This window comes from Pleurodeles waltl, chromosome 8 (assembly GCF_031143425.1).
Source record: "Pleurodeles waltl isolate 20211129_DDA chromosome 8, aPleWal1.hap1.20221129, whole genome shotgun sequence".
NCBI lineage: Eukaryota > Metazoa > Chordata > Amphibia > Caudata > Salamandridae > Pleurodeles > Pleurodeles waltl.
In genome coordinates, this window is record NC_090447.1 from 329685620 (window position 1) to 329708830 (window position 23211).

A 23211-nucleotide genomic window follows, 5' to 3' on the forward strand; every position below is an offset into this window, starting at 1 on the left:
GAGAAATCAGTGTGCATATCTCAGGACCGCGGTACAATTTACATGGTCCTGAAGCCCGTTAACATTCCAGGACACCACCCTCAGGGACCCCATGTCTGCATGAAATCATTGTGAGTCGATCCAAAGGGGCGGGGGTCTTCTAAAACCTCTCTGTCTGAAAAGAGGAGACATTCAACATTCCTCCCCCCCCCCCCCCCCCCAAATAACCCTTACACTTCCTCCCCAGAAGCATCTGTTTCCCACAAACAAGAAACAAAAACACAACACAACACAACTTGATATTGTGAATGGAGTGGTGGACCTCTCTATATTGTAGGATCAAATGCAGCCGTCGGGCTTGAGTTGAACAAACAAGCTCAGTGCAATGCCCTCCGCCTGCCAGCGACAGGGAGTGCAGAAAGTCATATTTTGGGGCTCTGTTATAGGTCCATATCTCCCACCTGTTCAGCAAGAGGGGAGGGAGCCTCATTTCAGAGGCCTCCTTGACTCGGTGGGGAATCCACCGCAGTGGTAAGTGGAGAGGAGCATGAAACAGCAGGTGGTGGGTCCTGCTTGTCAGGAGACAGAGAAGGGGAGTCAGGCCTCCATGCCTTTGCGGGTGAGGTGTCTTTTTGGCTTTGGAATGGCATCCATCACTGCCCTCTCATGGGGCCCAGTGTTCTGGGGACGGGGAGCACTGGTATAGTCTGGAAATATGAGTACTTTGCTGTCTAAGGTCCAGACGAGAGCTAGCCTCTCTCTGAATGGCATCTCTGTCTTTGAACTTGAGGATGCGGGCGATCATAGGTCTGTGTGGTGCCCCTGGAACAAGCTTGTGTATCAGGACTCTGTGCGCTCTATCAATCGCGAACCAACGGGTTAGTAGATCTGAAGGCATCTGAGCCAAGTGTCGAGGAATTCTGCAGCCTGCGGTGGTTCTGACCCTCTGGTATCTCCACAAAGCACAAGTTGTTGCGTCTGGGGCAGTTTTCGGCATCTTCTGCTTGGCGGTGGAGTTCTGCTGCATGGGAGAGGAGGCGGGAGACTTTAGAGATTTTAGGGTTGTGAGGAAATGCCTCCTTGCCATGGTTACCCCCTAATGTTTTGCCTTTGCTGATGCTAAGTTATGATTTGAAAGTGTGCTGGGACCCTGCTAACCAGGCCCCAGCACCAGTGTTCTTTCCCTAAACTGTACCTTTGTCTCCACAATTGGCACAACCCTGGCACTCAGGTAAGTCCCTTGTAACTGGTACCCCTGCTACCAAGGGCCCTGATGCCAGGGAAGGTCTCTAAGGGCTGCATCATGTCTTATGCCACCCTAGGGAGCCCTCACTCAGCACATGCACACTGCTTCACAGCTTGTGTGTGCTGGTGGGAAGAAAATGACTGTCGACATGGCACTCCCCTCAGAGTGCCATGCCAACCTCACACAGCCTGTGGCATAGGTAAATCACCCCTCTAGCAGGCCTTACAGCCCTAAGGTAGGGTGCGCTATACCACAGGTGAGGGCATATGTGCAGGAGCACTATGCCCCTACAGTGTCTAAGCAAAACCTTAGACATTGAAAGTGCAAGGTAGCCATAAGAGTATATGGTCTGGGAGTTTGTCAAACAGTTCCATAATGGCTAGCCTGAAAACTGGGAAGTTTGGTATTAAACTTCTCAGCACAATAAATGCACACTGATGCCAGTGTGCAATGTATTGTAACATACACCCAGAGGGCATCTTAGAGATGCCCCCTGAATACCTAACCAACTTTTAGTGTAGGCTGACCAGTTTCTGACAGCCTGCCACACACCAGATATGTTGCTGGCCACATGGGGAGAGTGCCTTTGTCACTCTGTGGCCAGGAACAAAGCCTGTACTGGGTGGAGGTGCTTCTCACCTCAAAGGCTCACCCCTTTTGTTACAGCGCCCCAGGGCATCCCAGCTAGTGGAGATGCCTGCCCCTCCGGCCACTGTCCCCAATTTTGGCGGCAAGGCTGGAGGAGATAATGAGAAAAACAAGGAGGAGTCACCCACCAGCCAGGACAGCCCCTAAGGTGTCCTGAGCTGAGGTGACCCCTGCCTTGAGAAATCCTCCATCTCGAGTTTGGAGGATTCCCCCAATAGGATTAGGGATGCGCCCACCTCCCCACAGGGAGGTGGCACAAAGAGGGTGTAGCCACCCTCAAAGACAGTAGCCATTGGCTACTGCCCTCCCAGACCTAAACACACCCCTAAATTCAGTATTTAGGGGCTCCCCAGATCCCAGGAAATCAGATTCCTGCAACCTGAAGAAAGAAGAAGGACTGCTGACCTACAAGCCTGCAGAGAAGGAGGAAGACGACAACTGATTTGGCCCCAGCCCTACCGGCCTGTCTCCAAATTAGAAAATCTGCTTCAGCAACGCATCTGACAGGGACACGCGACCTATGAAGGCTCAGAAGACTGCCCTGGACTACAGGACCTAGAAACTCCTGTGAACAGCTGCCCTGTTCAAAACTAGCTACTTCTTTGCAACAAAGAAGCAACTTCCAAGGACTTCACGTTTCCCGCCGGAAGCGTGAAACTCTACACTCTGCACCCGACGCCCCCGGCGCGACCTGCAGAAAACCAGCACCTCAGGGAGGACTCCCTGGCGTCTGCGAGCCCGTGAGTAACCAGAGACGACCCCTTGAGCCCCCACAGCGATGCCTGCAGAGAGAATCCAGAGGCTCCCCCTGACCGCGACTGCCTGTAACAAGGGACCCGACGCATGGAACCAGCACTGCACCCGCAGCCCCCAGGACCTGAAGGAACCGAACTTCGACGCAGGAGTTACCCCCACGCGACCCTCTGTCTTGCCCAGGTGGTGGCTGTCCTGAGAAGCCCCCCGTGCCTGCCTGCACCGCTAGAGTGACCCCGGGTCCCTCCATTGTTTCCTACCTGAAACCTAACGCCTGCTTTGCACACTGCACCCGGCTGCCCCTGTGCTGCTTAGGGTGTGTTTTGTGTGCCTACTTGTGTCCCCCCGTGCTCTATAAAACCCCCCTGGTCTGCCCCCCGAGGACGCGGGTACTTACCTGCTGGCAGACTGGAACCGGAGCACCCCTGTTCTCCATAGGCGCCTATGTGTTTTGGGCACCTCTTTGACCTCTGCACCTGACCGGCCCTGAGCTGCTGGTGTGGTAACTTTGGGGTTGCCTTGAACCCCCAACGGTAGGCTGCCTATGCCCCAGAACTGAGACTTGTAAGTGTTTTACTTACCTTCTAATCTAACCTTTACTTACCTTCCCCAGGAACTGTTGATTTTTGCAGTGTCCACTTTGAAAATAGCTTATTGCCATTTTTACAAAGACTGTACGTGATATTGTTTTCATTCAAAGTTCCTAAAGTATCTAAATGAAGTACCTTACATTTAAAGTGTCTGATGTAAATCTTGAACCTGTGGTTCTTAAAATAAACTAAGAAAAGATATTTTTCAATATAAAAACCTATTGGTCTGGAGTAAGTCTTTGAGTGTGTGTTCCTCATTTATTGCCTGTGTGTGTACAACAAATGCTTAACACTACCTTCTGATAAGCCTACTGCTCGACCACACTACCACAAAATAGAGCATCAGAATTATCTCTTTTTGCCACTATCTTACCTCTAAGGGGAACCCTTGAACTCTGTGCACACTATTTCTTACTTTGAAATAGTATATACAGAGGCAACTTCCTACAAGGGTGATAGCATCATCATCCACTGTGGACAAGCAGGTCTCGGCCTCAGTGATCCAGTGTGTGTCATTTTGCCGGTCGTGGCGTAAGAGTTATTCAACGCGCACCTCCCCAATCTTGGTTTCCATAGAGGCCCGGGAGGGGTGGATGACTTGTAGGTTCGGAGCCAGGTTGCTATCTTCTCTCAATATTTTATCTGTTGCTGTGTTCCTTGCATGTCCGTGGCCTGTAGTATTTTTTTTCATTCACGTCTGGAAGGCTGTTGGCCGGGTGGGTTTGTCTTTGCCCATAGCGTACCAAGATAGGGTGTTGTACCAAGGCTCCGTGGGTGGTCTGGCCCACTTGCCGCAGTAGTGCAGCAGCACGAGCAGCCAGGCTGTAGGGCAAGTATCCCAGCAAACACTGCTCTGTTCTTAGGTGAGCACATCCAAGCCTGGGGAGGGCAGGAAGGGACTTCAGGATGCAGATTGGGGGTCCCACCCAGCTTGCAGCCCAGAGGGCACCAGAGACCTCAGGCACTGGGTCAGAAGCTGAGGTTATCTCGTTAAGGTAAGGCCTTATGCTAGGATTCTTCCGTGAAGGCCCTCAAGGGACCTTGGACAGGAGCATTCATCAGTAAAGGGGGGGAGGGGGACAGGGTCAATCATTCAGGGCAGTCCTTCCCAACATTGCGGCTGGGGCCCTGGTCACCCACCCTCCCTCCCCACCCTTGCACCCCCCAAGGTGGACAACAGAGAAAGTTCCAGGACCTTGACACCACAGGAGTCAACCCTCAGCTTGGGCAGGTTAGGCACACACCACCTGATAGGTGGCTAAACCTTGCACCCCAATAGTGGAGGTACAGATTCTAGAGTGATGTGGGGGCCACAGAGCTGCAGGTATGTAGGCTGTATGAAGACCTTTGCCATGGCAGCCTATGGTGGTGAAGTGGGCGCCACAACTGCAGCAGGCGCGGGCCTGTGAAACAATTCTGCAGGCCCCCTGGGCCAGCTGGTCCCTTAGTTTGAGTGCCACTGCCATCAACTTAGCAAACAACAAGGCCAGCGGAGGACGGAAAAAGAGTCCAGCTGCGGTGGCGAGGTTGTCCTTGCATGCATCCCCCCCAGTCCCAGAAGCCATGCAGCCAAACTGGGCTCCACTGCAGGCGGTGACGTACCTGGTTTCTGGTGAATAGGGTGGTATCTTGGAGATCTTGCTGAGTGTCCAGGGTGAGCTTCTGCCAGGCGAGAGCAGGTTGTCGGACCAGATGTTGCTGCACAAGCTGAGCAGCTGCAGATAAGCTCCTTGGGCCACAGGAGTTGTTGGGGCCTGGCAGGATGCCTTTCAGGGGGAGCCAGGGGTGGGGGACCCCTACTTTGCAGTGGCAGCCCCGGGGCCAGGCAGAAAGCATGGGATCAGGGATATTTATTCCAGAAGACGGACGTCCCAACCCTGCCAAGGCCCACCGTGCCTCTATAGGTCAGGCATGAGCCCACCCCAGGTTAATGGTGTGACTTGGAACGGAGGGCTGAGGGAGACTGCAGGGCAGGTTAGTGGTCCTCCTTGCGGACGATGACCTGCTGTTCTCAGTGGTGGCCGCGTGCATCACAGAACTACGCGTCTCAGCAACACTGGCTGCACACAGGCGGTCATGTTGGAAGGAGGACAAGAGCACGGGCCTGCAGTGGTTGGGGGAGGCACAGGCATCTCCACCAAGGCAGGCAATGTGCAGGGCAGTTCTGGGGCATTACCGCATCACTTTAAGTATGGGGCATCCAGGTGGCATGCAGATGGCAGCGGATGTCATATGGGTCCTGAGCACTCTTAGATGCAACCGCCATCTTGACGCTCCAGCCATGCCCCCAGGAGTAGGAGAGCTTAAGCTTCCGTCTCATTTGCTGACATTTGGGTTCTGTCAAACAAAGCGAATGTGCTACTAAAGATGCTATGTAGTTTCAGGGCTCTGGCCCTTTTGCATTGTATTCCATATGCTGTATATTTTTCCATTGTTTACTGCTATGTTAATGTGCTGGGCATTCCCAGCCTGACGACGAGGAATGATTCAAGCAATTGAATATATAAAGGATCTCCATGTAGAAGAAGTGGAGTAACATAGACGGCGCTATAAAAGCCAAACTACATCTTTCAGGTTTGTAAGAGGCATTCATGATCATGGAAAATATGTCTTTATGTTTCACATGTGGAATTGAGGAAGGAACACCTACATGTTCAGTGGAGGAAACATTTCTCCATGGAGTAATGTATTATCCTCAGACAGGAAAACGGTCCACTTCTACCTCAAGTTTACACATTCACAGTGCCCTCGTGCTCATTTGGCACACACCACTTTTTTGCATGTGGCGAGTACTCCTGGAAATCTCCAGCTGGTCTATTTTTTTTTCTTGACTATTTTTGGGATTATTTGAAATGCAAGATTAAATGTCCGGATTTCAAAATTGTGCAGCTTATTTCGATTTAATGACTTTATAACCCAAAATAAAGATTGCATTATTGTGATTTCCTAGTCCCATTTGTCATGTCAGGGTTGATGATGTGAAACAACTGTCATTTAAACAGAGTTGTTTCATCATTAAGTTTGTTTTTTAGTGCATACCAAGAATGTTTTGGGTAAATAAAAGGATTGCGTCGTAAATATAGCAGGTACACAGAGTAAAAGCCGTTATCTGATAGACTTCTAGTTGCAGATTCCTTACCTTAGAATTTCCCCCAAGTGTCAGACTGGATCCGGAGTTTTTTCTTCGAGCAGTACCCTTGTGCATCGGAAGGTGGCGTCTGTTGACTCCGCAGGCGTCGTGGTCGCCGTGATGACGTCGGGAGTAGCACATAGACGCCGGCCTCGCGCAGTGACGTCAGCTCTTTTCTTTCCGCGCCACGCGCTGATCCGAGAGAGAGCTACCCTCGGCTATTTTTTGGCTGAATTCAACCGTTTTGTCGAACTTTTTTGGTGCGACACTTGGTGCGTCAAGGGTGGCCCCGAAGACCGGGTTCAAGCCGTGCGAGGACTGCCACCGCATGATGTCGATGACGGACCCACATCGTGTTTGCCTGTGGTGCCTCGAGCGCCACCATGGGCCAAAGTCGTGCTCCGAGTGTCGGGCAATGCATCCGAAGGCTTTGAGGGAGTGGTCCCTAAAGCTGATGGCGGCCCAGCACTCGACTCTGGGTAGATTCCGATCTCGCTCGAGAGGAAGGTCTCGAGATCGGTCGCGGAGCCCTCACCACTCATCTTCTTCGAAGTCTTCGGGTCAAGGTAAGAAGAAAAAGAAGTCGAAGCTCTCCGACTTCACCCCGTCGCTCGGCCGACGCGACACTTGACGAGCGTCCACGCACTAGGTCTCCGTCCTCGGAGCCTACGTCTGGGTCGACTCTGCGCTTCCCCGAGTTTCCCAGAGCCGGAGCAACCCCCGCCCAACTCAGAGCTCTACGAGGCCATGCGCCTCATCTTTGGGCGTGCCGACCCCGATACGGCGCCTTTGGGCCCAGGGGCTTGGCTGAGGGGACTTCGGGTTCCGTGCCAGCGGCTTCAATCAAGACCTTCCCCGGCGCCAGGTCGTTTATCGACGCTCCCGATGTCGGTAGTGCCCACTATCGGCGTCGACCCGATTCTCATTCCCAACGACTCTGAGTCAGAGCGGTGTCTGCCGCCGCTGCCATTGACTTCGGTGGGTCCTATTCGCCTGAGGTTGGATTCTGACCCATTTTCCTATGGGTACGAATACGGGGAGTAATTGGAGGGGTCCCTGGACCCTTATGAATACCAGGAAGACCCTGCTATGGACTGGGCACAGGACTTGGGCGAAGCCAGTGGTCTGGATACTTCTCCTGACGCTGGCATGCTGTCTCCTCCTACCGTGGCTACGGCAGAGGAAGCTACCTGTAGTATGGTGGTTAGTAGGGCGGCTGAGGTCCTTGGCCTTGAGCTACCTACTGTCGAAGTCAGGTCTAATCTCCTGATGGAGGTGCTTCAGCCTGGTGCTTCTACGTTTGAACCCCTTTTCCCATTTAATGAGGCCCTCACTGATGTCCTTTTGGGTACATGGTCCAAACCCAACACAGGGGCTCCTGTGAACAGGACTTCGCTCGCCGCCATCTGCCTGCGCCGAATGACCCAAAGTTCCTGTCCCAACATCCTACGCCTGAGAGTCTTGTCATCCAGGCGTCCTCTTCTTCTGGTGCGTTCCCTTCCGCACCCCCGGATAGGGAATCCAAAAGGCTGGAACAATTCGGTAAGAAGTTGTTTTCGTCTTCCAGCTTCGCGCTGCGGTCTGTGAACACTGCTTGCCTTTTGGGCCATTATTCCCACTCACTGTGGGATACGGTTGCGCAAGTCCTGCCGCAGATACCAGAGGAGGCCTGTGCTATCGTCTCCCAAGCAGTCAAAGATGGGAGAGATGCAGCAAAGTTCATGATCTGTTGTGGGCTGGATACGACCGACTCTCTGGGCAGATCGGTTGCTACGACAGTGGCCTTACGGCGCCATGCCTGGTTACGTACTTCTTGTTTCTCGGGGGATGTCCAACAGTCACTCATGGACATGCCCTTTGATGGCACCCGTCTTTTCGGAGACAAAGGGGACTCGGCCTTGGAGAGGTTCAAGAATTCCTGGGCTACGGCTCAGTCCCTTGGCCTTTATTCCGCCACACGCCCCCCACAGTCCGCTTTTCGTCACTTTCGTGGCCATGGAAGGGGCGCCTTGTCGCGTCCTCAACCCAGCCACGGGCCATGCACGCTGGACAGCCTATGCATGGTCGGGGGCGCGGAATCCCACGTGGCTGTGGGACAGGGATCCAGAGGTCTGTCCAGTCCACCTCTGCCCCCCGCAACAGCCTCCAAACCTTCCTAGTCCGTCCCCTCACTCCCACCCACTTGGTGGCAGAATCCGCCATCACCTGCCCCACTGGGAACATATAACCACGGACGGGTGGGTTCTGCAAATAATTCGGAAGGGCTACTCCCTCCCTTTCAAATCTGCACCACCACACATGCCACCATCCTTCCATCACCTTTCGGATGATCATTTGGTGCTTCTCCTCCAGGAAGTCGCGGCTCTCTTGGCCAAGGAAGCTATAGAAAGGGTCCCTGTGCCAGAAGTAGGTCGTGGTTGTTATTCCCACTACTTTCTGATACCAAAGAAGGACAAAGGCTTGCACCCTATCATAGATCTTTGGGACCTGAACTACTTCCTCAAGAAGGAGAAGTTGAAAATGCTCACCGTGGTTCAGGTTCTGTCTGCCTTGGACCCAGGAGACTGGATGGTAGCGTTGGACTTGCAGGACGCTTATTTCCACATCCCCATCCTGCCTGCCCACAGACGTTACCTACGATTCGTGGTAGGTCACGAGCACTTTCAATTTACCGTGCTCCCTTTCGGCCTTACCAGTGCCCCTCGGGTGTTCACGAAAGTGATGGCGGTGGTTGCAGCTCATCTGCGCAGGTTAGGGGTCTCAGTCTTCCCCTACCTAGAAGACAGGCTGTTGAAGGCACCTTCGCTCCTGACAGTGGTCTCCCACCTCCAGACTACGGCGGACTTCCTGCACCAGCTGGGGTTCACTATCAGGGTGCCGAAGTCACACTTGACTCCCTTTCATCGGAGCAGTTCTGGACACAGTGCTGTTTCGGGCTTATCCTCCCCAAAAGCGAGCCCAAGATATTCAGGCTATGATTCTGATCTTTCAGCCTTGGTCTTGGGTTTCGGTGAGACAGTCTCTGCTGCTGGGCCTCTTGGCCTCCTGCATCCTGCTAGTAACACATGCCAGGTGGCATATGCGGGCTCTGCAGTGGGACTTGAAGTTCCAGTGGACGCAGCATCAGGGGAATCTCTCCAACATGGTCCAGATCTCGGAGGGGACTGCGAAAGATCTGCAGTGGTGGCTTTCAAATCCCAATTGGGTCACTGGCAGATCCCTCTCCCTTCCCCACCCAGATCTCTCTATAGTGACAGATGCGTCGCTTCTGGGTTGGGGCGGCCACATTGGAGAGGAAGAGATCAGAGGTCTCTGGCGGAGTCGGGACTCCACATAAATTTGCTGGAGCTCTGAGCGATCAGACTTGCGATGAAAGCATTCCTTCCCTCTCTCAAAGGGAAAGTAGTGCAGGTGTTCACGGACAACACTACTGCCATTTGGTACTCCAACAAACAAGGCGGGGTAGGGTCCTGGACCCTTTGTCAGGAGGCCCTACGCCTCTGGACATGACCTGAACATCAGGGCATTACCCTGATGGTTCAACATCTGGCAGAGCAGACGAATTCAGCCGCCAATGCACTGTCGATCACGAATGGCGTCTCCATCCGGAGGTGGCGCAAGGTCTCTTTCTCAAGTGGGGAGAGCCTTGGTTAGATCTGTTCATCTCCGCAGAGAACGTGCAATGTCAGCTATTTTGCGTGTTGGAGTTTCCAAGGCGGCACTCGCTCGGAGACGCTTTTCATCTCGAGTGGAACTCTGGCCTCCTTTACGCCTTCCGGCCTATCCCTCTTCTGCCCAGAGTTCCTCAAGGAAATCAAGTATGACCGGGCCCAAGTTATCTTGGTGGCTCCGGACTGGGCTTGAAGAGTGTGGAATCCAGAGCTATTGAGCATGTCCATCGATCCTCCACTCAGACTGCCTCTTCGTGCAGATCTTCTGTCGCAGCAGCAGGGGACGGTCCTCCACCCGAACCTGTCCAACCTCTGCCTTCATGCGTGGAGATTGAGCGGCAACAGTTGACGGCATTTGTCCTTCCACCTGAAGTCTGCAATGTTATCTTGCCAGCCAGGCGTCCATCGACTAAAACTGTATAGGCCTGTCGTTGGAATACATTTGTGGCATGGTGCACCAACAAATCTGATCACCCCCTTTCTGCCCCTCTTTCAGAGGTTCTTCTATTCATTCTTTCTTTAGCCCAGGAGGGCTCTGCATTGGGCATCCTTAAGGGGTATCTGTTTGCCATTTCCGCCTTTCTTAGGCTTCCTGATCAGCCCTCACTCTTTAAATCGCCTCTTGTGAGTAGGTTCTTGAAGGGGCTCACCCACTTATTTCCTCCCACTCCCTTCATCATGCCTCAGTGGGATCTTAATCTTGTACTTACTTACTTGATGTGTACCCCCTTTAGAGCCAATGCATAATTGTCCCTTACGGCTCCTCACATTTAAAACTGTCTTTCTCATCGCCATCACCTCTGCTCGCAGGGTGAGTGAGCTTAAAGCCCTTTCTTCAAAGCCTCCATACTTTTCTGTGCACCCCAACAAAGTGGTGTTACGCACTAGGGCTTCCTTCCTTCCTAAGGTGGTTACACCATTTCATGTAGACCAGTCCATCACTTTGCCTACCTTCTACGCACCTTCACATCCTTCCCATGAGGAGGAGAGACTCCACCGTCTGGACCCAAAAAGAGCGTTGGCGTTCTATCTCCGTCGTACTAAAGACTTCTGGGTGGACAATCAACTCTTTGTTGGCTATGTGGGTGCGAAGAAAGGGAAGGCGGTGCAGAAACGTACCATCTCTCGATGGGTGCTTCTTTGCATCAAAATGTGCTACCCCTTGGCAAAAAAGCAACCTCCTGACGGCTTGCGGGCTCATTCTACCAGGGCCACTGCTGCATCCACTGCGTTAATACGCGGAGTTCCTGTCCTGGATATCTGTCAGGCAGCAACGTGGGCGTCCCTGCACACGTTTGCTAAGCATTACTGCCTGGATAGTCAGGTCTGTCGGGACGGCTACTTTGGTCGTCCGGTCCTCCAGGACTTTCTAGTATGATCTTAGTTCGCAGCCCACCACTGAGGATGGCATTGCTTGGGTATCTATTCTAAGGTAAGGAATCTGCAACTAGAAGTCTCTATCCGATGTACAAGTTATTTACCTTCGGTAACAAAATATCTGGTAGAGACATATTCTAGTTGCAGATTCCTTACCGCCCACCCATCCTACCCGCTTGTGAACTGATTTCTAGGGACAGGGATTCCGCACTTTCAGGTCCTTAGCTCTGGCGCACCAAACTCAGTGTTCTTAGCGGCTCTGCGCTCTGGCGTGGAAAGTCGTTAAAAGAAACTGGCGTCACTGTGAGAGGGCCGCGTCTATGTACTACTCCCGACATCATCATGGCGACCACGATGCCTACGGTGCCTGCGGAGTCGACCAACGGCACCTACCGAAGCGCAAGGGTATTGCTCAAAGAAAAATCTCCGGATCCAGTCTGACGCCTGGGGGAAAATTCGAAGGTAAGGAATCTGCAACTAGAATATGTCTCTACCAGATATTTTGTTACCGAAGGTAAGTAACTTGTACTTTAGGGTCCTGTGGGCTGCTACAGGACCAAAATAAACCAGCTCTCACAACAATGCTTTCAAGCTAGCCCATCTGGCACTTCCTGACAGCCTGAAAAGCTAGTCCAACACTGCAGGGAATCACTTCTGGTAAGTAACTGTAGCACCTTTGCATGCTCAGGATATAATAGCAGTGCAGTCTGCCCACTTCATGGATGTTTTGTCCGATTCTCAGACTCTCTGGTAAGCTTTTCATTTAAGGAACGACTTGCTTCCTGCGTTAGTGCCATTTCATCTGAACTCAATTCCAATAAAACATTTGCCATAATTCTGCATGGCCACTCTTTCTGAACCTTTTGGCATGCATCATGGCTGCTTCTAGATGGTCCTAATACCACATGAGTAGAACTGATTGCAGACATTCTTGGGTGCAACAAATGAACTACTTTTTTGGCTGTACTGTCTGTCAAAGGGTTCTTGACTGATTGCGAACATTTCCTACAGACATTACGTACATTGGAACAGGATGTTAGGAAATACAACCAAAACAGTGTAGTAAGTGAGTTGTAGGGCCCTTCTGAAAAAAAAAAAAACATAATGTTTTTATGTTCCGTGTTTTAGAGCGAGAACAGTTCAGCATGTGGGGGGCCCTGACAGGAATAGGACCTACCCTTTTGGGAAAGCAACTTGATTTGGCACCTGGATGTGTGGGGCACTTTAAGGATCTCTGGCAAGGGTACAGATGTGACCTGGGAGAGAGCCAGGAGCCACGTTATGTAGATAGATAAAATCATCTGGTCCAGCATTTCTTTAGCGTCATTCCATGAGCCCAACACAACTAAATCTGCCTTCTGGACAGGGCAAACCCCTGAATAGATGAGAAAGAGGTAGTTTGTTTTTTAGAGTTCTTCCTGTAACTATTGACCTCAGCGCCATTTTCTAATTAAATGAATTGCCTATGAAGGACTATTGCTGACGGCTGTTAATGAACAAATACATTTTAAAGGACTGTCACTGACGTGAATTAAACAAGTTTGCAACAAAGATGATCATTATTTTCTTTAAGGACTGGTTCAAAATCTTTATAACTTGGAAGCTATCATCTGCATTCTAGGTTCTCATACCAGAGTGCTGTGGCCTTTATTGGTCTTTTCTAAAACGTTGACTTGCAGTTTATTTGAAAAGCAAGCATACTAGTTAATCGGACGAAATGCGTTTTGAATAGTGAAATAAGCTGCAACTGTGCATTTTAACAATTATTGCCAAATCCAGTAGGTATGGCTATAATTTGTATTTATTTCTTGTGCTAACATGTTCAGTATGCAAAAGAAAAGAAATCGGCAGAAATGTAAAAGTAAGTAGTGACTTAGCTGCCTAACTGGCCATTGTACTGAAGTGCACTTCTTTTGGAAGTGATTACGCAGATGTGGTGAGGCAAATGGCAGTCACTACAAGTACAGTTGAGCAGTTGGATGAAGTGGACTGATCCATTGTTTCACTCTGTATACCTTGTGTGTAGAAGCAAAATATAAATGATACTTGAACAGGCCAATGGGCAAAGATGGCAATTCAAAAGCCCCTGTATGCAGAAGTTTTTGGAAAACATGAGGCTGAAGAGACAGCTAAAACTGTGTTTAGGCCACACCTAAAAATATATGCAGTGATTTATTCATGTCCATCTGTTAACTGTAACTGTGAACTATTAGTTAACAGGATGTCACGTAGCTCCAATAAAGTACTATCCCATGAAGTGCACTAGCACCTGGTTTCAGTATGTCCAGTGTCCTGCATGCTTAAACCTGGTATATTTTTTACAGTCTGCTACTCATTTCTATAACTTGTTGTTCCTTATACATTGTGGTGAGGTGTTTAACCATTCTGTATATGTTTTACAGATTGCTAGTCACAGTGGTTATGTACAAATTGATTGGAAACGAGTCGAAAAAGATGTAACTCGAGCCAAGCGAAAGATAAGAAAACAGGCAAACAAAGCAGCCCCGGAAATTAACAACCTTATTGAGGAGGTAAGTTGTATCAGGTTTGTAGTACAGTAAAAAAATAAATCTGTTGTGGGTTTGTTCTTAAAAGGACAAAATGAGGAGAGGATTGGGACTCTGCAGGCCAAGTTAGAAATTTTAAAACAAAACATCAGCCGTCAATGAGATGGCCGATTGCCCTCAAAATAATGAACAGCTTAGACATGAATGTTGCTTCATTTGCAAAGTATTTTTGCTAGAGATTGCTAACTTTGTGTTTTCAAAAATGTTATTGTTTTTGTTATTGTAAACAATGAACGTGACATCTAAAAAATACAGAGGCTCCTGTCAGTCCATTACTGCAATTTTCATCTGCTTTATTCTCACTTGCTCTACACCACAGCAAGCTACTTTCTATGACTTTCATGTGGACACATTTCACCTTGTTGGATTTCGAACTTTCTATACCTTGTGGTGAATCATTTTGTTGTGTCCTTATTTTTTATTACACTGGAGTACATATTTCAAATGTGTACACATTTAATTTTATCCAGTCCACAAGTACCCTATTAACGCTCCACTGTTTTTCTTGCTTTTCCAAACCATTTTTATAGGAGCTCACATCACATCGCTGTCCTGCATCATGCTGTTGCATCTGGGGTAATCTTACAGTCACTGTATCATCTCTAACCAATCTGCCAATTCCTCTGTCAATTTTTCACCAGGCAGTTCTTAACGAGTTTTATCAGCCCTTCTACCACTTTCTGCAACTTTCACAAACACTAGCACATGAGAACCCTGGGATCTTAATATGGGGAATCACTATGCGTTCGTTTGCGAGGGGTGTTCTGTTTGCGTCAATCCTAGTTCTCATCCTCCCTTTTTTCAGCCGTTGTTTCATCTCTGTTATGCACTGTTTGTGAATTTGTGCTGTTACTGCTGTGTGAGCTTGCTCAATTGAGAAATGTGGGCAATCTCTTTGTCTCGAATATGTCAACAGTCAATGACTGCTGGGTCAATTCTGCTGAAGGCCCTCCACTTTTGCCAAAAATCTGAGATTATTTCTTCTTTCCCTGCCTTTGGTGTTGTCCACCTGTTTGTCAGAGCACAACAATTCCAGACAAAAGGTACACAGTTTTTTTTGTAGCTCCAGTTCATGCAGGTGTGTGTTAAGTTGCCTCCTCTGTCTTCTTGGTCTTACCTGCCATGTTTGTCAAGTCTGCTCTGAGCAGGTTAACTTCTAGGTTTATAGGTATATTTTTTCTGTCTTCGTCTCCAGCGCCATTCTTGAATATCTCGATTGCCTGGAAAATCTGTATTTATGAGAGTTCAGGTGCTCCTCCTTGCAACTCTTGTGTTGTGTGCATTACTTATTCGTCTGTTTTATTGGCCTGTGCGATTTTGCTGTTTTTCTCTTTCACCCTCTTGGGTGGTTATAATGTTTAAGTCTCTTGTTGTGTTGCATGAGGCCTTGTTTGTCTTACACTTCCACACTATGTAGCAGTAGGAATGTTTAGTCCCACTGTGTCCCTCATTAGTACCTCTGTCTCAGATTCATGTTCCGCTCAGCTGGGGCGTTACTTTAGTTATGTGATAATAGTGTTTGACTGCATGTCTGTCTGTGTCTTCCCCCTGGAAGCCCACATTAGGCCTCTCCTCATGTCCAGCTCATTCTGCGAATTGTCTTATATTCTCACTTGTTACTGTGTGTCAAGACTCAGCACAAATCACACACCCGTCTGTAGTTTTATGCACAAATAGCTTCTCACTTCAGGCCTCTATTAAGGGGATTCACAATTTTCAACTCACTTCGGGCATTATGCCCCACATTTCTGGGTGCAGGGTGCCTCGGGGAAGAGAAGTAGGAGGAGAGGCTAGTGTGGTTTAATGGGAGAATCAGGAGCTGCGGGTGGGAAACCAAAGTGACCGCCAAAGGTGTATCTCACCCTGATAATTAATTCTCCCCTGCCCGAGCGTCACTGCGTTCAGCAGCATTACTCCCTTCTCTGTCCTTACCCCCCTTTCTTCCTTAACCATCAGCCAGAACTTTATTATTTTGCCATTTTTTTACGGGCCCCTGCCCGTTCCCACTGGCCCTTGGTGATGATCTTCAGCATGTGGATTCTCAAACCCACTCCATCTGGGCTCAACAGCTTTCCTCCTTCCACAGCAGGTCTCCATGATTGCATTAACACATAGGGAGCCCTCCCTCACCATCGCATGATGCTTGACTAGATTAAAGTGTTGTGCTGGAGCTCCTCATGGAAGCATGCTAATATCCATTTTGTGAGGCCATGCCCCCAACTGCATACTTTGTTAGGTAAGGTAAGTTGACATTTTTATTCTTTACAGTTGTCTCTTATGGTAAAACTTTATACAGCTTGCATCTGCTTCTGAGGGTTTCTTGGTGCTGAACAAGGAAATATCGGACTGCAGCTTGAGGTGTCAGTCCCATGGGCCAGAAGGCTAGAACAACACATTTTGGAAGCTGAGAGGACTTTGACAGCTAAGAAGATACAGTCCAAATCTCAAGCAAGCTAGAACTGAGAAGTCCTGTGCTCTTTTCGGCTGTTTGGAAAAGTTTATAACTCTTACCAAAACAATACAAAGAAGAGAGCATAGAAACTAATGATTTGTCTAAAGGAGGCACATAAATATGTAAACAAACAGGTTAAACACCACTTTTTAGTTGACAGTCACAGCGATGTTCGATTCCTGATCAAAGTACATACGTCAACACAGGAGGAGAGCTTACGCCAGAAAAGAATCCTAAGATTTTTCCATGTTTTTTGGACGTAGCATTTATTTCTTGTTTTTTATAATCTAACTATCAAAGCAGGAGTTTTATTTGTGACAAATAAAAAAATACAATGGCCCTCGTACACAGAGAGTTTTTTCCTGCATTTGGAGCCACTGTTTTTTTTCCCTGCTCAGGGATCAGTTTATATGGGGCAGAGTGCCCTAAATGGGGCATTCCTCCATGTGCATGAAAGGCGACAACAATGTGAATGCTTTTTGGACTCCACCTGCAGTCTGCCAGTGATTCCACCAACCTCTAAATGAGAGAGGGGAATCACAAGCTTGGCTTGGCAGCAGAGGCACTGATTTACAGTGGTTCACCCAACCAGCTAAGGTGTACATAACACCATAAGTATTTTTCAGGCTTCCCAGTGCTAGTGTTCTCTTAAACAGCTCCTTTCTACCTTGGTTGTCATTTTTGCAAGTGATTTTCTCATGTATTTCTCTTTTACATAAAATAAAGGCCACACATTTAGTGCTCTCTTACTGCTTTCATCAGACAACCTTTGTTTGAAATCTCAACTTTACACACATTCACAATGCAAGGCTGTACAGATTCTGATATGTTGGCTATTGGATAGTTTTACCAAAGGAAAGCCTCCTTCCTTTATTTACATGTTTCATTGGTGCTTCTTATTGGCTTTCTTCACCTCCGCTTCGTGCAACCCTCTTCATTGTGGTACTCTGGTAAGCCTTTGGAAATAAAGGCTAATGGATTAGAGGAAAGGAATGCATTGCATTAAGTTGTATTGGCATTTATATTGTTAATCTCTGAAACTGTCCATCTTACCCATTCTTGGGCTTTGATGGTATCAATTAATTGTCTGTCTGTGGATTGAAGTGCCCTAAGAAACAATAATATTGTTTTAAATGCTTGATTTACTCAGACACTGTACTTACTTTGGGCTATATTCCAGTCTGTTGATTTTCTTTGTGCTACTGTGCCTCTACAGAAATGGACCAACCACAGGCAAGTCAGCCCTAGCCCAGCACCAGCTGTAAAGGTCCATCCCAATCACTTCTGACAGGTCACCTTTGAACTTCAACACAAGTAACCTGAAGTTATTTCAGCCTTGCTGGGCCTCATCTGTGAGGTGCAGCTTGAGTCCAACGCACAGTTAGCTAATCCTCATTTGTGCATGACGGCATCACTTTGGGCATCTGTGTTGATGTTCTGAAACTATGGAGATAATTTATGCAGGACAACACACAAAGGGTGCGATAGCTGTAGAACTAGTACAACCAAACTGGTTTCTGCCTCAAAGAATACCGTAATTACACACACAAATTCCTAACAATAGACCAATCTTTTTGGAAGAGGAAGCCTCACCCACTTCTTGGCATGCTTCATCATAGGCAACCTCTCCCCACCCTGGTAGGATGATACCACCGGGAAAGACTCAAACTTGAAGAAAAGGGGGAGAGAATTCTTAGAGAAAGTTCTATTGGTTAGCTGGGGATCCACCCAACTAAAATTACCTAGAGGCAACCCAAGTTATCCAATTTATTATAGGTAGCCTTCTGGTATGTATACAACCAATACTGACATGGAATGTAGGCTCAATGGCTTAATCCATCCACAAGACGCCAACATGTTTCTGCCCTTGTTAGTTGCTTACTAAGGTCACGGGCATTCATGAGGGACAAGTATCCCTAATGAACTGGTCTAGTCACAGTCAAAAGTTACAGTGTATAATCAGTAATACGAGGTAAGTCCTACCTTGTCTATTATTAATTGTTCCCTAATTTAGGGGGATACCATCTTCCCAGTCTGAGAGGAGACAATGGCCTCTGTAGTCACACATTTATCAAGAAGCACATCTTGACTGACACCTATCCATATTCCTCATCCAGCTGCAGATGATTTATGCAGGCAATTGATGCTTTGAATGTAGCATTGGGGGCATGTGTGTTTTCTTGTTCTTAGTAATCTGTTATAGAGCAAACCCCCAAAAAACAAGATAATGGGGCAAAAGTATGTGTGGGAGTAGCACAGTGTGATAAAGCTGCACGTTCAAGGTAATTTAACATTAGATACTAATTAAATCTGTGTTCTCCTGTTCCATTACATAACGCTACATTAGTAAATATTTAACTGTAGCTGTTCATTCGTACTGTCTGTAATATATTCCTACTGTGTGCATACATGCTCTTTTGATGTATATTGTGTCTGGCTTAATCATTCAGTTTTTTTGTTTATCTATTGCCTTTGACCTTGCAGTCAGTCAACCCTTCTCCTAAGTTTTTAGAAACTCCAGGGGCTTAACCTTTTCTTTGATGAATTGGTATGATGCCTTCCAGGCTTGCCTTGGAGCAATTTGAGCATCTAGATTTAGCCCGAAAAGGAAGACATTCTTGCTATTACAATCTCTTGGCTTTGAGGTCTGTATACAGATAGCCTAAGGCATCAAAGGATAGAACTAAAGTGCTCTAAGCATAGACCCTCCTATTGGCTCAAAAAAGGTTTAAGATTTTTATCTGAACCCTAGAAGATGATGATCATAGGCCAACCACTAATCAACATTTAATATAGAGATAAAGAGTCTAGTGCATGTTCGATCTAATTGACTCGTGCCATTCACTTTCTAAGTTGCTGGCCAGACCCCAGTGGCCAATCAAAAACCCACCTGCTAATAACATTTGATAAGGTGAGAAAGTGCTGAGCGTATGTAGGGGCCAGTCAACTCATAAAAATCACAGCATGATTATAAAGTAAATTGCTGTATTCTTAAAAGTTCCATGAATACGTATTTCCTTACTCCTATCCATGATTGTTGTTTTAGGCCCTGAATGTACTTGTACTGCAGTTAGTCACAATCTGTGTGACCGCCACTGGACCTTCAAGAATTCCATGAAGTGGCATAGGTGGGCAGATTTGCTTTCTGCAACTCTGTTGTTGCTAAATCCAGGTATTTTAATAGCCAGCTCAGTTGCAGATCCATGCCCTGCAAGCATAATGTAAATCCTGCCTTAGTTGTCCTGACATCTAAAGAACTTACTTTTGAAAAGAGCATTATTCAACCTATTGAGTCACCTCTTTGGCTGTCACTGCTGGTAGTAACACATAAACGGAATGGTGATGTTAAAGTTTGTGTCGACCTTAGTAGTGTTAATAGGGCCGTTTTAGGTAGATTCACATCCTTTATCCAAAATCACAGAATTGTTGACTGTAATTTGTGAGGCTAAATAGTTCACAAAACTATATGTAGCTGCTCCATCCCATCAACTTGTTTTAGAGCCAGAATCAAGGCACCTTACTGCCTTCACTTCATGCACTGCCACTTTTCAATATTATAGGATGCCTTTCGGGCTGGCTTCTGCCACCTCTCCTTTTCATAGGGGGGTCAAAGGGGTAGTAACGTTTCATGATGATTTGTTTCATCAATGGAAGAACATGATGATATCTTTAATCAAGCACTTCCTATCATGCAGGAACATGGTGTGGTACTCAACATAGAGAAATGTGTATTTTTGAAATCCAGAGTGGAATATTTGGATCATGCAGTCTCAAGAGGTGTAATTGAACTTTGACCTGGTCTAGTGGCCGCAATTATTGATAACCCTGCACCCACTGATTAAAAAAAGGGCTGAAATCATTCATGAATTTGTGAGTTTTATGCAAATATCATACCTGATTGTGCTTCTCACGTTAAACTATTGACTTTATTACTGAAGAAAAATACTGCTTATTTAGAATGAATTGTGTAAGTAATCCTTTGAGTGGATCAAAAAACAACTGGTCCTCTCCAGGTCTCCTACAGCTTTCAAGCCCCCACCTCATCAGTTTAACAGCATCACAGTGTTGATGCCAGCAAGTCTGGGGGCAGTCCTTACATAGAGTACACAAGAGAACTCAGAGTTGCAGAAGTAAATTTTTTTGCTATTGAAAAAGAATTGTTGGCTTGCTGGTGGACTTTACAAAAGTGTAATGCATTCATTTGGGTTTTCTACCAATCTATTTTAGTATCATTTTGATGTAGTACAGATTCAGGGGATAAGAATATCAGGGCAGATTATTTGTCAGGTTTCCCTCAACTGAGGAGCCACTTAGTGATACTAGTGATAAAGTCAATGGGAGTTGTTTGATTGCATCTATTGATTTGGAAGCAATGTGTGCTATTTCTGTAGAGGAGTGGAGGAGAGACATTCTTGCAGCCAAAAATTTGAAAAATGTTATTTCACATGTATTTGTTATTTGGCCTAGAAAGAAAGGTGTTTGGTGTTCTTGTCAACCATTTTGGGAAACTAATTTGTAATTTTCAGTTTGATAGCTTTCTTATCTGAGGTGAAAAGTTGGTGCCACCTAAAGGGTTAAAATTAGGGTAGCCCACAAGGGTCTCAATGGGATGTACTTTTACCGAACAACAACTTTGTCAAATGTTTCGGTGGCCGTCCATGGACCGATTGTTGATCTGTTTAATAACATTTTGACATTTCTCATATTGTTTACATATATTTTGCATAATGATGGTCTGAGTACATTTAAATTTTGTAACACAAGTGACATGTGCAGCAGCATAGAACATAAAACACGGATCAACAACCGTGTTCTTATAATGAACAACGTGATATGATGAGCAGATACATAATAAAGGTGGAGTACGTGACATCACACTTGGAACAGTTTTGCAATATACTTTTTTATGATCCCTTTCATGATATGGAATCAGGCATGTCAAAATACTGTTGAACTGTCATATCTGACAAAAAATTTAAACTGTGAACTATGTCGCACCCAGCCTGTATAAGCAAAGATCCTTGGCCAATCCCTATTTTTTGGCATGACGATTGGGATGAAAATACCTGGGAACGTCCTAGCTCTGCAAGAGGGATTTGCTAGAAATGACCCTTTCTGAAGGGTTATCCCTAAATTTTCTGCCTTCCTCCTCCTATTTTCCTGACCTACATTTTGGTGGCTTTAGGACTCTAGGCACATTACCACTGCTAATCAGTGCTAAAGTGCATGTGCTCTCTCCTCTAAATGTAGCATAGATGGGTTATACCTGTTTGACATATTTGATTTACTTGTAAGTCCCTTGTAAAGTGGTAGACCATATACCCAGGAGCTGTAAATTAAATGCTACTAGTGGGACTGCATCACTGATTGTGCCACCCACAGAAGTAGCCTTTCAAGCCTGTCTCAGGCCTGCCACTGCAGAACCTTTGTGCACAGTTTCTTCCACTTTGACTTGGCATTTACAATTACTTGCCAAGCCTTAAACTTCACTCTTATTACACAGGTCACCCCTGAGGTAGGCCCTAGGTAGCCCTATAGTCAGCGTGCTGTGTAAGTAAAACGTAGGACAAGTACTTTTAAGTTTTGCATGTCTTAGTAGTGACAAACAACCTATTTGGTTTTTCACTACTGTGAGGTCTCCTCCTCTCATAGGTTAGCATTGTGAATTCTCTCCCATCCCTTTTAACTAATAATTCCTGATCAGGAAGGAGTAGCTTTGCTGTGTTTGGTATGTTTAGAATGGTAGTGATAAATCCTACTTACTGGTGTAGTTGGATTTTACATTACTATTTTAGAAATGCCACTTTTAGAAAGTGCAAAAACAACAGAAGACTGACGGAATGTAGAGCAAATTGAACATTCACTCCCCTCCCCCCAGTCACAGATCTGGGTTTAATCCATCAGTTTTTTTGCTTGCCATACCATTCCAGTTTGGACCATCATTTGAGTTTGTTTACTTCTAGAAAGTGGGTATTTCTCTGTACTTATAACTTGATGTGCTTTGTAGCCTATCTCCAATCCACATCTTGGCCCAGGTGACAGCTACCCTTTTTTGGGCATACTTTCTAGACAGCCACAACAAAGGAAGGGATACGTCTGCATACTGATAGTCTTTCTGGGTTGGGAGAGGCGGTTCACACTCACTTGTCAATATGTTGTGGCCTGCCCTCACACAAAGGGCTCATTTATCCCTCCTACTCGTCTGGAGTCAGGGTTAGGTTGAAACAGATTGTTGTGCACTTCTGAGGGTTCCTTTGAAACCACCCCAAGATCAGAGACATTTTTGAGTATAAGTACAGGGGCTCTGGCCCCATGTTTTTAGACACTGCATGTGACTTGTAACCAGACAATGCTGGCTGTACAACTGCAGATTACCAGGAGGACTGTTGTGCTGCCAGGAGGAACTGCCATTTTGATTACCTGCTCTGTTGTGCTCGTCTGCTGCCTACTAATAACTGGGCTGCAGAAGGGACAGCCACTTTACAGCCTACCTTTTTGTACTGGCCTGCTGACTGCTTGCCTGCTTTTGTGCCCCCAAGTGGTTCTCCAGGGGCTTGCTGGCTTGCCCCTTCTCCTTCAGAGACTGTGGACCATAAAAGTCCGTGTACCAGCATTATTGCTGTGGGACCCTGAGTTCGGCAATTATAACAACTTTTAAACCGTTCTGTGCTCCTGCTGCAAGCACGGTACCTTGTGTTGCCTGATTTCCCATGTGCCTGGATGGAACAATGGGGCATGAGCACTGTTACCAGGACTGAGCAGCCTGGGTGGGGGAAATGGGCAATGCAGTGTCGCCAT

At 47.2% G+C, this 23211-nt stretch overlaps 1 protein-coding gene across 1 annotated transcript in view; it reads left to right on the forward strand.

Annotated features, from left to right (window-relative positions):
* Positions 1-23211, forward strand: part of FUNDC1 (FUN14 domain containing 1) — a 102381-nt gene that overhangs the window by 73639 nt on the left and 5531 nt on the right. The window contains exon 4 of the mRNA XM_069204191.1: positions 13797-13925. Coding sequence (XP_069060292.1) covers positions 13797-13925 — 129 coding nt within the window. The remainder of the gene's footprint in view (positions 1-13796; positions 13926-23211) is intronic.